General features: G+C 42.7%; 1 protein-coding gene across 1 annotated transcript; it reads right to left on the bottom strand.

Annotated features, from left to right (window-relative positions):
• Nucleotides 1–216: 216 nt before the first annotated feature.
• Nucleotides 217–7,895, bottom strand: LOC133893596 (uncharacterized). Its single transcript, XM_062334656.1, has 9 exons — nt 7,329–7,895; nt 7,181–7,241; nt 7,012–7,078; nt 6,865–6,910; nt 6,673–6,771; nt 4,092–4,160; nt 2,997–3,999; nt 2,403–2,536; nt 217–2,297 (listed from the first exon to the last, which is right to left on the bottom strand). Exons 1-9 carry the CDS (start codon nt 7,806–7,808, stop codon nt 747–749), a joined length of 3,510 nt encoding a protein of 1,169 aa, XP_062190640.1. The 5' UTR covers nt 7,809–7,895; the 3' UTR covers nt 217–746.
• Nucleotides 7,896–14,857: the final 6,962 nt, after the last annotated feature.

Here is a 14,857-nt window from a genome sequence, read left to right as displayed (position 1 = left end):
TTTCAAACGGGACAAACAGTGAAGCCTGATAACCTTGCTCGTTACTATGATATTTGTGCCAAATCTAGAAGCCATTACTGGGATAAAGTGAATCTTCACCAAGGGAAGAAATTGGCAACATTCTGCATTCATCATGCCATTTGAACTGAATAGATCATAGAATTCAGTCCCTGGCTTGAAAAAGAAGCAATTTCATTCAGAAGAGGTAAAGGCCACTGCTCTAACGATCTATTCATTGCTCAACCATTTACAACCAACATACATTGTGACATGGGCATTACATAGGAGTGAACACCGAACCTACACTACTGAACAAACAATATCTCCTAAAGTCTGGTGCAAAAATTTCCACCGAAGAAAGCTGTAGTGTGGTCAGAGAAGCGCGCCAAGTATCTGGTTCACCGGCATGCTAGTATGCTACCTACAGATATGCCACCAAAGCATTTCTTCAAATGCTGGATTCTGAACTCCGGTCAACATGCCCCCCAATAGGCAAGATTTGATTCCAGACAGTGTTCATCCATCCATTTTCTCATATCTTTGCGCGGCGGTGGGATCAGTTGATGAACCGCGATTATGCCATGTGGCATATGCATTCCCATCCCTATCATTGTCGCCGGTCCATGTATCGGATGTCCCAATGATGCTTTCGCCCTGTTTTGCGCCCAAGCTCCGCATGTCTTTGCATGCTTAGTGTTATTGACATACAGCCTAGTAGTCACATTTCCTCATTGTCTGTTTCCAGCTCATAGCTGCAACGCAAGGTCTGGTTGTTGTGCTTCCAAATTGATGCCAGAAGACTGTCGAGCTGGTGGTGAACCTGGAGACGGGAACCCAATGTTCAAGTCTGGACGGAGTACATCCTTACTTGGCTTCTGTTGCATGTGGGGAACCAGCCCTTGCCATTGTGGTTGGCCCTGTGATCTCGAGAAATCTGTCTGGACCAACTGGGGAAATATTACCAAACCCTTGTTTTGAGCTGGGCTTTCTCTAACCACCTGAACAGGTTGCCTAAAGAACTGAGGGACATCATTTATCTTAGCATCATCAGAAGGACGGGCATTTGCAAATGGCATCTTCCAACAAGAATTACTGTCAAGGAAAGTCGGGACAATGGCTGGTTTGTTCTCTGAAGGAGCACCAAATGAGATCCAAGATTGAACCACTGGAGCAGATGGAATGCTCTGGTTCTCCCTAACAGCTGCTGGAAATGCTGAGAAAATGTTCCGGGGAGCATCAAGACCTCTGTTTGGTATATTTGCCTGGCCAGGTATTGCAGTTGATCCCACTGATTTTGCATGGTCACTGATATTCTTTTGTCCGCTCACATTCATGGCGAAATTTGCAGCATTTACTGCTTGATTTTTAGACATGAATCCAACACTAGTCGATGGTCTGCTTTTGTTGGATGCTCCAACCTTTCCATCACCAGGTCGGCCATGGTACACCCACGTTGCTTCATTTTTAGGCTGTGGTACAGTTACTTCTGGTGTCTGGAAGAAGGGTTTAGGCAGCCCATTTGAGGAAGGCATATCATGCACACCAGAAGCACCTTTCAGGCACTCAATCTGCTGTGGTGCCATTTCAATAGGGATATTGCTTTTTGATGAGTCAATTTTTCCCATTTGCTGAGTTCTAGTTGATTCTGGTGGATGGAAAAATGGTCTAGGCTGGCCAGCCATTTTGTCCAAGGCAAGCATATCAAGCACACCAGAAGAAGCTCCTTTTGAACACTCGGACTTCTGTGGTTGCATTTCATGAGTGCGGGCACTGGAGGATGAGCTGCCTTTTCTCATTTTCTCATTGGTTGTTCTTTTGGTCTTTGCAACATTACCAGACATACTATGATTCTCGTGTGGTGATAATGCGTCAGTGCTCCTGTGTTGGGGCTCAGCAGTGACACCAAATAATCTTGGCTTATATTCTGGAGACTCAAGTGGCCCAGGCACTCCAACTACATTATTGCTAGTTGTTATCCGGTTAAGTAGACTCAAACTCCTATCCTTTGGATTATTACTTTCTGTTGGTCTGCGCCTGTCATTATCTCTAGGCAGAGAAGTATTCCTTCGTACATTTGCCTCAGAGCTCTTCAGATATCTAGATTGATCATTCACAACAAGAACAGATGGTAATGGAGGCTCGTATTCTCCAACCCAACCATGGCCATACTTTACTTCAGAAGGTAACGCTTGCCGAATGCGCTCAGAAGCAATCCTCCAGCCTTGAGCACCAAGCGAACCAGCAAAGCGAGCCAGACTTCTTGCATATGCATACGAGTGCTCAGCATGAAATCCAACCTGCAAGGCACATTTAACCAGATAAGCTAACCTAAAGAAAGAAAAATGGGATCAATATGTACAGATAACTTAGACTTTGATTTAACCACAGATGCATTAACATACATTAATGAGCTCTTTTGGTTCTGCAGAGAAAACGTCAAAAACTGGGTCACATTCCAACGAAGGCTGTTCTTTGTATATATCATAAGTATTCCGTCTAGTCTCATCTACCACAACTGACTTGTAGCTAGGCTTGGCTGAAAAATTAAAAAAAAAAAAAGCAAGAGCGTCATTAGAATTAAACAAAGTGAAGCTGATATGGGCATTTAATTGAACAGCAGTAATCAACTAAAGTGTTGAATGTCTGAATTTCCTTTTAGCTATATAAGATGTCATTCCACCATATGCAACTCGATTAAAGCTTTAACCATTCAGTTATCTTGACAATAATTACGTGCTTAAGGACCAACCTACCAATTCTAATGTAAGCACTTGAATAGTTCACAGGAATTTCATAAGTGAAAATGAACATGAAATGTATCTGTATATGCTATATAATGATCATAACCTTTCTCGGTGTCTAGTTTCCTTACATTCTAATTTAAAATTGCAATAAGCGGTCACCAACAGTATAGCAATTAGGTCTTAAACTAATGGATCACTTCAGTAGAGGAGCTGATTCAGTGGAGACAACCAGAAAAGAAATAGATACAGTACCCAAAATATCGTCGGTCTTCTCAGATCTGATCTCATCGAGTGGAGAGGTGATATCTTTGTCCAAAAACTCATTGGCTACAGTACAACCTACAGGTTCAGTAGCATTAGCCTGTGACATGCTTAAACCATTACAGCCATCTCCTGCGGAAGCAATGGTTGCAGCAGAGACATCTGAACCCAGGGCATCATGGCTATTCATACAAACTGGCTTCTTAACAGCATCTTCGTTGCATGAGTAACCTAGATCATCTTTCCCATCTCTGCAACTTGGTTTCTCAGACGACTCCTGGCGGCAATGGCCCTGGTCTTCTCTGTTTCTACTAATGGGCTTCTCAGCCAGCCTTTTTGTGGATAAGAAGCCTGCATTTTCAACATTTGTGCAAACAGGATTCTCAACTGGCTCTTTGCGGGATGAGAAATCTGAATCTTCTCTATTTATGCAAATTGGCTTCCTAATGTGTTTTCTCTGGGATGAGAAGTCATCTTTTGAACTCTGGGAAGTAGGCTTCTTGACTTGATGTTTGTGGAAAGATGAGTTTTCATCATTTTCTGAATGTCTGGAAATGACTTTCCTAACTTGCTCTTTACCGAATGAGGAGCTCAGGTCATCCTCTGAATTTCTGGAGATGAGTTTCTTAGCTTGCTCTTTGTGGACTGAGGAACTTAAATCATCCTCTGAATTTCTGGAGATGGGTTTCTTAACTCGCTCTTTGTTGAAAAAGGAACTTTCATCCTGTGAATTCCTGGCCATGGGTTTCTTAACTTTATCTTTGAAGCTTATATCATCTTCCGAATTTTTTAAATTGTGTCTCTTAACTTGCTCTTTGCGGGACAGGAAGCCTAGATCATCATCTGAATACCTCAAAACAGGCTTCTTAACGGGTTCCCTATTGCAAGAGTTTGGTCTAACTTTCTGTTCACTCTTTATCTGGTTTTCTGTAGGTATGCCCTCATCCCTCAGTTCCTGAAACTTCTTTCTTGCCAGCTCTTGTATGGAATGGGCCTACATGAACAAACATAGCATGAAATGTTCAATGCCAATAGTAAAGTCATGGTAATGTAAGTGCATAAACTTTTTAGAGACTGTTTGTATACCTGTCTGAAGTAAATTGTATCAGGTGCATTGTACTGCATTGCGTTGCTGCAAATTAAGAAGACATCATCCTGCAATTTAAAAAATCATCTCACATAAACCACTCAATTCTTTGGATGAACTAGTGCTCATCATTTGGATGAACAGCATGGAGAGGTCAGCACTATTATCTTAAAGTGTATTTTGCAGGTACAACCCTGCTCACAAAAGGAAATAAAAGTGATCTACAAAGACAAACGAGCAAGTTCAAGAAACATCTGACTAAGTATCATATAAGTTAGGCACTACTTATCAAGGAAGGACAAAATTACCCTCAATTATGAAGGAATGCTGGAATAAATTAACCAGTGCTTATAGATTGTAAAGAAAAGCTAAAGTGGTAAAATGTAATGGGGATATAGCACTCGAGCATTCTCCAACAGATATAACCAATTATTTTTTCAATGTTAGGCCTGTCAATTAAATTTACGGTAGAAACTTAAGTTTGGAAACATTGACAAGAGAACATGTAAGCTGGATAATTATAAACAGTTCTTGAGTCTGAACCTGATTTCAGTTCGAGACATAGCACTAGCTTTCCCTCCCTTTCTCTCATGACTATTTGGTCTAAACGTGACATTTTGTAACAATGTTGCAGAAAATGCAAACACTTGCTGAAAAATTCCATGTTTGGGTTTTTGCACAGAGCAAGCCAGCGGCTACCTTTTGCTACACGATTCCAGGTTGCCCTATTGGCGCAAGTGTTTGTTCTGTATTATTTATTTATAACCATGAACAGGCTGCAAGGGGGAACAAGGGGCCCAGCAGCAGCCAGCTTGATAGAGCTGAGCATACTAGGTTTCGTACGATTAATCAGGATCCACATAGCAACTGTTATAGCACATTCAACTCTGACTGGGTCAAGTCTGGTAAGAAAAAAATATGGCTGCAAAGAAAAAAAAAATAGCTAAAGAGACATTAATCTGATGTTCTACCATGTGTCACTCCAGTTCTGAGTCTAGATCTTATGAAACATTTTGTATGCATGATATCAAGAATGACTATCGAACAAGTGTATGCATATGTTATGCACATCACATACAGTTTTTCCACCACACTGCTCATCCCACAAAAACGGATGGGGAATAGGAAAATGTGTTTTGAGGAGCTGACAAAAAAATGTGCATAAAGGTTATTGAAACGTTGTGCTCGTAGCCATCACATAATTACTATAGTACATTCAATGATTCAAAGCTTTTTTAAAAAAAAAGACTACGAGCTAGACTCATGTATACCATTTTCCTATTGTGTTGGTAGTGCATTTACTATTTTTTTTCTCTCACCAAATTAGAAACACCACTGTTGTGCACAAACCAATTCTCCTAGCTACATGCCCAACACTTGATGCTGTCCCTAGGAAACCAAATCTATTAAACCCATGAACCTACTATTCTCTTAAGTCGTCTGAAAAATCAATCGCTAAATTTAACACAACCAGAACCAGCATTGTAATTTATCAACCATATTATGGCAAGCAGAAATGTGGAATCCTTGTGCACAAATATATGGTAGCATGGCACTATGGCTAAAGTAAAACAAACACACAGGAAGTTAGTCAACAAGAACATAAGTTAACAGGCTAGGAACAAACCAATCTGCAGCACGCCGATTTCACCAACATTACCCTTAGGGAGTAGTTCTCGGTATAGCACTATCTTCTAGAATATCAGGATGATTTAGGTTCAACTTGGCTCAGTCTACATTCAATTCAAGGATGTGTTATCAGAATATAATGGTCAAGTTAGACTTACTCAATGTCAACGAACTGCTTTGAGCTATTCTCAAGGTGTTTCAGCTGCCTTGGTATATCCTTAACTAGGATTGACAATAGTATAGCATCCTGGCTCTATGCAACAAAACCAAATAAGAGATGCATAGGGCCTTAAGTCCAATGTAACCGGTATATCCCATAGCCTGGACTCATTCACAGTAGCAGACGATGGTGACCGTACACTGACTGCTATGACTAAAAATCACTGATATTGGAATTTGGAATAATATTGGCACAATGCACAGATATTTGCACCAACATAAAAATACTACAGCCAATGAATGTTAAAAGCCTACAGTAACAAAGGCAGGTTTTTGCAGGGTAGAATAGTACAGTTCAATAATCTAACCATTTGCATGAGTTAGCATTTGGTCAACCAACAAAAGGGTATGTACAAATTTTAGTCATTGAACAGACAGTAGAAAGCTATCCAACGTTTTTCATGTGCAGATTTTTTTCTGAAAGGCAAGAACTAGAAATGTGGTTTCGAACGTGTGATGAATTGGAGAAATCTAGCTACTTAGTGGGGTTTGTTAGAGCACGACAAACCTGATACTCTAAGGCAAGGCTAACGTATCACAGGTTGCTTGCTGCGCTGGAAGATGGCTATGGGTGGAATTCACTCACAGACAAAAATAGAATGAACCGAGAAGCGCCACTCTCCCCAAATACATCATCCATTAAAGCAAACAACAGAGGAGTGACAATACAACATTCATGATTCCCTTTCTACTTCGCTAGCTAAACATACGACAAAAAACTAGTAGTCTGACCTCAAATTGTTCGAATGAGCGATAAGCATTCCTAGCAAGCTTCCTCCTGACGGTACCAAAATCCATTGGGTGCTCAATCACGTCATGGTAGTCAGGCAACTGCATCAGTCAACAACCACATCATCAACACTCAATTAACTCCAAATAAATTGGCAACTCCAGCAAGCGTGGCAAAAGAACAAAGGCTCTCACCTCCTCCAGATCCACTGGCTCCGCAAACACTCCGTACGTATCCTTCCTGCAGAATAGAATAGTAGTAGCAAAGAAAAAATTGAGCTCATCAAATCTTAAAGCAACAAATCCCATTTCACGTTCGCGTCAAAGATGTGAAACACGCACTTCTGCAGCTTGTCGAGAATCATCTCCAGCGCCTTCTGGTCCGGCAGCGGCGTCGTCCTCGCGGTCCCTAAATCCACCAAGAAAAAGAAATAATTTATTTTCACTGAAAAGCGCTCGAAATCGCATCATCGAACAAGCAGAGGTCGAGCAAACAGCAAGCAAATCGAACCTGGCACCGGGAGCCGCTTCGTCCGTGGCGCGCTCGCGGCGTCGCTCCTCCCACAGCCAACCTGCAAGATGAGCAGATCTAACGTTAGCAACCAGCTGCGCGGTGAAGCAAAGGCAAGGCTGACGACTAATCCGGCGGCATGCTCCACCTCGCGATGGCGAGATCTGTCGCCTCGCGGCTCGATCCGGCGCTTCTTGGGCGGCTTGACCTCATCGCCGCTGCCGCCCCCGCCCACCAGCTCCTCCCCGTCGGAGTCGTTCGAGTACGAGAGTGGAGGCGGGGCACGGCGGTGGTGCTGGTCCGGGGGGAGCTGGGAGAGCTTGACGACGAGCTTGAGCTTGCGCCGGCAGCCGTCGGAGGCCGAGGAGCCGGCGCCGGAGTCGGAGATGGACGGCTCCGGCGACGGCCTCCGCTGGCGGGGGCGGGACGGCGACGAGGAGGGCGAGGAGGGGAAGGGGAAGAAGTCGTCGACGAGCGGGCGGGAGGAGGCGGCGCGGCGCGGGCGGAGCGAGCGGCGGGGCGGCGGCGACGGCGAGCGGCGGCGGTGATGGTGGTGCAGCAGCATCTGGGAGGAGCCTCCCCTCCGGCGCACGGGCTGGTGCCTCTCCTGCGACGGCGACCGCGGCATGGCTGCTGCCGTCCGCGTCTTGCCCTTGGGGTTTGGTTTGCTTGGCTTCTCTCTCTTGCTCACCTTTCCAAAAAAATTTTCTCCTACGGCGGCTTTTGTTTGTTTATTAATTCTATCGCTTGCGTCTCTGCGTGTCCATCTCTCTCCTCTTTCTCTCTCTATCTCTCTTCCACTCACTCTCTCTCCCCTATCCCTATCTCTTCTCTCTCCTTGCGACTTGCACCAACCACTACGGCTATTCGTCTACTTTTCTGCTGCCCCTCTCTCTCCTCCGGCTAGACCATGAGCTCGGTCCATGGAATGGCGAAATTATTGCCGACTTCTACTGTAGTGACATTGAATTAGCGTGCTCCTCCGGGTATAACTTCCACCATAGACTTTTGTTAATGGAGTACTAATCATCTTTTAAGTAGAAAAGGTTTTATGAGTATATAACTATTCTAGTTGATTAACAGACAAACTCATAACAGGTTTCTTTATTCATTTCGAAAAACAGCGGTAAGATAAGAGTGCATCTATAACTTTCACCTTTCACACTAATTTAACCTACGACTTGAAAGTTATGAATAACAGGTTTCAGAGAATCTTAGATGTGCAGCTTAAGTTCTCAATGTGTTTTTAAGCTCAGAATGGAGATATGTGTTTTTTACATATTGGAATGATTGTCTCATTTTAGGCTTTTAGTCACTTTCTGATGGCGACATAGATCTTTTTTTTTCTAGTCAAATGCATGGAATTTATCTTGACTAGCTTGGAAGTCTTTTGGTTAGGAAACACTTGAAAAAATACCGGTGTGGCTATTTATCAATAAACCAGTAGAATAAAATGAGTTATAGAGTTTTCATTATCTGCATGGTGTGGTATATACTTGGTAAAATTTTTACCGTAATATGTCTATAGCGTCTAGTAAAATTGAAACACTATAAAAGTTTGTGTCAAATCTTGGAATAATCTTCTTTATTACCAAATTGAATACTCAACATGTACTTTATAGCTAAAGCCAAATACAATCGACTGCCGGTAGCTCGGAGGGTCAGTTATCTCCAACATACCTAATTTTACATAAGTGATTTTACTGTAAATTCCACCCATATAATTACTTCTACCTAATAAACTTTTCTTAAAAAAACATTTGAGTTACGGGTTGCCGCCAAGAGGCACAGGACCGGAGATCTGCAGGGGTTTCCTGGGCTTTGGTCCATGGGCCGGGTCTACATAGGTGCTTGATCGCGTCGCTTTCCACACTTTCTCTCTCCTGTTAATTTTTTCCCTCTGCTTTCGATCTTTTCTGACAGCACGACAATTTCCGGTCCTTTTTATATTCGATATATATCAGTTCCCGTCTTTGCCTGGGTCCAGTTTTTGCTTTCCCACATGGCCTGCTATGGGCACACACTTTACTTTACACTAGGAAATTTTGCATGGTTTCCTCTGATTTTATAATGCTTTTCTTAATCTTTTGTTGACCAGTGATCACATGATGTCGGTATTCAATTCAAAGCACAAAGGCTCATCATTTTATATGCACAGGACATTGTTTTTGTATAGACTTGATTTTATGCTAAAATTAAGCGATTGGCCAAGTTGTTTGGCATAGGTAAAACCTAGGTTTCATCAATATAAGTTAGCAATATGATCATCTCGCAAATTTGAAGCCATGCTCAATAGACTGATCTCGGATAGCCTTAATAAATGCGTTAAGTTGTGTGCATAATATAATTGTTCATAATTCGATGTATCAAGTTTTGCTTGCTCAAACGGCTCGGTCCTAGCTACCTAAAAGCTCCTACCTTAAGTTCTACCTTAAAATCTCTAGACAAATCAAGTTTATTTTTGGTGTTATATCAAGATTTTACTAACTCATGCATATTGTGAATATATAAAATAAGAGGATATGGTAATAAATTACCCACAAGGCCGATGTTATACTTCAGACACTTTTTTTTCTTTTTTCTTGGCAAAATTCATGGATACAGTTTTGTATGTCCTCAATTGTTAGATTGTTATCCAACGGCTTCTTCAACCTTCTGCTCTCTCACACGCCTCCTCTCACCGCGTTGCCCCTATGCTTACCCATACTCCACCCGTCTCCAGCAACGCTCATGTTGTCAGATCTATTGGCGCCACCCGCTGCCACGCTAACCCAGCTCTACAGGGCTATCTTCGCTCACCCCTGCCCCAGCACCGTCCATCTGGTCTTCCTCCGTTGCCTCATCGCTTTGCCCCCGCATCCACCTCCTTCGCTGGGCTGGTCTACCACCCACCAACTTCCCTCTAAGCCTGATAGCAAACAAATACTCGCTGGGAATCTACCACCGCCAACTCTGGAGCTCTAACCACGGTGGCCATCGTGCGTTCACAAATGCTCACACGGTCGCCTAATCGCACATCATAAATTTCAGGGCATCTTAAAATTAAGAAGTGTGCACAAGTAAATGGATGGTGATGTTCATTCTCTTTGAAAGAAAATATTAGCATATAGCGTCATTTGTTAAAGTTCGTTCAGCACAATTAGAGGCAATATTTTAATATGAAAGAGGCACTACTATCCAGGAATAGTATTAGCTAGGCGAACTACTTCCAAATCGAGGAAAATGACAAAATACCAAATTTGTCTTGTGACAGAATCTGACCAGCAGCAATGACAAGCAATTGAGGTTAGATTTTCGAATTCACCAAGCCTTCAGCTGTAGCTCCGGTGGATGGATGTCCATGGTGGTGGCTGTGGAGATGTGGTGAGGGCCCTTACAGTCGTAGGTTTTGGCCTCGACAGCGCTGACAAGTTTGAAATATATCTAACAATTGAGTTATGTTTGGCTAGCAAAAGACTAGTTTGAATGGTGAAGGTAGCAACACGATGGACAATGGGACACACGTTGGTGGCTCGCCGAGCAAGAGCAAGAAGGAGGTTCGTTAAGATATATGTGGAAAAGACGAAGATGGGTGTGATGAAGAGATGTAAAATATGGTTCCAAGTTGCCTCACTACACACCCTTTAAAAGAGCAAATTATAAACTTTGAGGCAACAGAGGACGTTACTATACATAAATAAGTGTGGTGTGGTTGCTAAAGCCACCTTCACAATTGCGAAAATTCTATTTATAGATCAGATGTATATAAGAACAAAGTGTGTACATGCACCTAATGTAGAAACTAGGACAATGCAACTTGATCCAACGTCGCAGAAGGTGGCTGTGATAAAGTCAAGTAGGAGTACTATTCTAAAATCTAAAAACAGGCAACTAATGTTATCCTATTTATTAAAATAAATAATATATCGATTTATTTACAAATCTAGCACTTGTATTCGTCATCTCAAATTCCAAAAACTAGATTCCGGTACTGGAGGAAAAAACGATTGGCCCGACTTGTATTTGCCGAATACGGCACTGTCCGTCGTATTCGGCGCCTCAGGTGCCGAAAATCCCTTGTATTCGGCACCTCAGTCCAGTGTGTTGCGGCAGTCGCGTCGTGTCTCTGCTTTCGGCGCACCCCAATCACGTCGTGTCACGTCGAGATGGTTTTGCCGGTTTTAGAGCCCCGCGCTGCCGTGTTTCGCTATAAGATGAGAGCGCGCTCGTGAGGAGTAGCAGCAGCACATGTACGAGCCGCAACGCGAGAGGAGAGCAGAAGCGCGAGCAAAGGAGCAGAGAAGAGGAGAAGCAACCATGTAGTGTGTGGAGAGTAGAGGAGAAGCAACGCGTGGTGAGGAGTAGCAACAATGCGAGGAGAGGAGAAACAGCTCGTTGCGAGGAGGAGCAACAGCGCAGGATACAGGAAATACTTAAATTATATTTTTAATTAATACTTGCAGCAATAATAGTAATTAGAGTAAGTAGATTATTTAATCCGTTTAATTATATTTGTTCAATTATTTTGTTAATTTGATTATTTGCTTAGTCAGTGTAATAATAATTAGCGTGAATTTGTATAATAGTAATTAGTGTGATGTTGTGTAATAGTAATTATTTGCTTAGGTAAGTAGATTGTATAATAGTAATTAACATGAATATGATTAGTCAGTGTAATTATATTATATAATTAGTTTAATAATATGATGGCCTAGTATTGGTAGTAGTGTCGTAGGGTGATGACCTAGTGCTTACATGGTCTCTATAGGTGTAAGTAGGGTGTCGTTGCAATGAAAGAAAAGAGAGAAAAAAGAAAGAAAAAGGAAAGAGAACTCAGAAAGATTAAAAAAACTTGGGTTGGATAGAAAGATACGATTAAAAATCATAATGCATCGAAAAATTAGTATTTTAATTCAATCCATTAAAATAGTGGTGCGCGCAGGAACTTCTGGCCTTAGTTAAATAAAAGAAGCAGCTATGAAGTAACGTAGAGGAATATTTTTAGTGTCTTCTACTCACCGTAGACTAGTCCATTACTCCATTCAACTCACTCAGTATAAAGAAATCTATGAATAGGTTGATAGTGCATTGTCAATTTATAATGAGATTGAATATTTGCTCAATAAACTTTCATGTAAGTTTAAGTAATATTTTAATTCAATATTGAAAATTAATTATTTCATTTAAATTCAATATTGATGATTTAATTAGCATTGTTAATTACTTAAATATTTAGCATGTGTGTCGTGTATATATCGAAGTAGTTATTTTATTACATGTATGTTTGTTTACTAGATACGGTATGACTTTCTATATTTATTATGGAGAACATCTCGTAGTTTTGCACAAGAGGCTCGTAACAATTCAAAATTGCCAGCACATAAAGAGTTCGGTTGAGGTGCCTATTAACCTAGATAGCATGAAATCACATATTATGAGCCTTTTGCGTATGAACCAGCAGTCCTATACTGTTGTCTTGTAGGGTGTGCAGCCATAGCTTGTTCCAAACAACTTGGTCGTCATCCATACGTTGTTCGAGATGAGTAGGAACAACATATGAGCTTTTTACTCACGCAAGGCGTTGAAGGAGAACTTTGATATAGGGGTGTATGTGAATATAGTGCTACGACTGGTATAAGGTGATGCAATGACTACTGTGGAAGGCTTAGGCCATCAAGTGATGCATGAAGAGGATAGAGGGCATATCGGGGAGGGCAGTTCCGGTAGAGTTGGAGCTAAAGTTGACTCTTCTGAGGTAGATACAGGATGCATGGATGACGAAGCCGGTGGTAGAGGGGATGAAGAAACTGCTGACAACGATGACCCGGTGCCAGCGATCCAGTACTTTCGTGGTGCTAGTTTGCTAGATTATGCTGTCATTGAGTATAATACCTTATCTCACTGGGATACTAAAATAGTGACATCCAGGTCGGGCAACAGTTTCGTAACGGGGGGAGGTCATCCACTTTATTAGCAACTATGCTGTAATGAAAAGAAGGGATCGCAAGTGCGCTCGGTCTAACCCTACGGAGTATAAGGTCAGGTGTACCAAGCACCCAAATTGTCCTTACTCCGTATGAGCACATAAGTCGAAATATGAGAACTATTTTGTGATCAGTAGAGACACCCCTCATACATGCAACGAAGAGACTATTAGGAATATGAGCCACGTCGTTGATGCGAGGTTTATGGCCTAACTCCTCATCACCCTTGCTAGCACGGATATTTGTTTGTCACCAAAATCGTTATGGGGGAGGTGCAGACTAAGACCGGTATGCTGATTAATTACCACACCGTGTGACGAGCGAAGCAGAAGGCGTTGAAGATGCTGTTTGGAAACTTCGAAGAGCCTTACAACTATTCTCCGAGACTGTCACGTCCTAAATTCTTAATCACGCTTTTAATCAAAATCATGCTTCTTAAGCATTATGTCTAATTTTGCGTACTGGTAATTCAAAATGCTAATGCACTTCATTAAAGGTCAATGGGATGAGAGAAAGAAATTCGGGAGAGAAAAGAGTTGAATTCGCAGTTAAAACGGACTCCTCTCTCTAACACGTGGGCCCCACTACTCACCCACTCCCTCTCTCAAGTGGGCAGAACCCCACCTGCCCCCTCTCTCTCTCTCTCCTCCTCTCACTCCCCACGTCCCCACCCGAGCTGCAGCAGCAGCTGTCACGTCCCGAAATCCATAATTGTGTGTTTTAATCCTAAAACATGCAATTTCAGCTTCATGTTCCAGTTTGGGTCACTGGAGCACTTCACTTTGAGTCAATGAGGTGGGAGAAGGAAAAACTAAGAGAAATAAAGGAGCTGGAAGCAAGTCTGGACTTTTCTCTAGGTAAATGGGGCCCACTTGGGTGGAAAATATCTCTCTATAGGTGGGCAACAACACTCTCTCTCCCCCTAAAAAGAGCTTGCCCATACGTACTACTCACCCACTCCATCAGATAAGGCTTTTTGAGGAAGCAAGTTGGAGTTGGCTGTCTCTCACTCTCTCTCTTAGGCCCCCTTTTTCCCCTTTTGGATCCCTACCTCTGGGAGCAAGATCAAGGTACGTATGTGGTACTCACGAGACCACCAGCTCAAGGACTACTCGTCCATCCAATTCATTTTCAGTTTCCCCGAAGGAATTCGAGCTGGTTCTGAACTTGTTTGGTGTTCTTTGGGAGAAGCAAGGAAGCAGCAGTTTTTCCTCTCTTCTCCAAGCCATTTTCCGTCGTTTCCTCCTTCAACTGGCGGTCACCAACCTCAGCAAAGGACCTTGGGTGAGTCTGCTAGGCTCCCATGGCAAGTATGCTCATTTTTGGTTGGATAGATCTTGAATCTGGAACTAGGGTTGCAAAGTTCTTAAAGTTCTGCAGTCTGGGAACAAATGAGGATTTATGTGGATTTGAGTTAGGAATCATGTTGCTAGGCGGTTGAGCAAAGTCTAGACCCTGTACACCCTTCTAGGCATTTTTACTTTTGATTTAGAGAGACTCTCAGGTTAGTTTAGCCCAGTTTTTCCCTTCGTAATGGTTGCTGTTCTGGAGCTGCGCGAGGCTGATTTTACTGTAGCGCCGAGTACTGTTCACCCGAGCACCCCTGATACTGTTCACCGACGACCCCGGGTACTGTTCACCCGAGCACGAGCGCAGTCACCCCGAGCACTCCCGAGCACCCTGATACTGTTCACCCGACGACCACCCGGGTACT

The sequence above is a fragment of the Phragmites australis genome, chromosome 15, assembly GCF_958298935.1.
Source record: "Phragmites australis chromosome 15, lpPhrAust1.1, whole genome shotgun sequence".
NCBI classification, from domain to species: Eukaryota; Viridiplantae; Streptophyta; class Magnoliopsida; order Poales; family Poaceae; genus Phragmites; species Phragmites australis.
Note: the sequence above shows the minus strand (reverse complement) of the source record. Positions and strands in the feature narration are given on the sequence as shown.

Excerpts from the sequence above, each read along its gene's own strand:
- LOC133893596 (XM_062334656.1), bottom strand. The coding sequence starts at position 7,808 with ATGCCGCGGTCGCCGTCGCAGGAGAGGCACCAGCCCGTGCGCCGGAGG. Across the intron at positions 7,242-7,328 it reads ACAGATCTCGCCATCGCGAG|GTTGGCTGTGGGAGGAGCGA; the intron begins GTGGAGCATGCC and ends CTCATCTTGCAG. Across the intron at positions 2,537-2,996 it reads GAAGACCGACGATATTTTGG|CCAAGCCTAGCTACAAGTCA; the intron begins GTACTGTATCTA and ends TTAATTTTTCAG.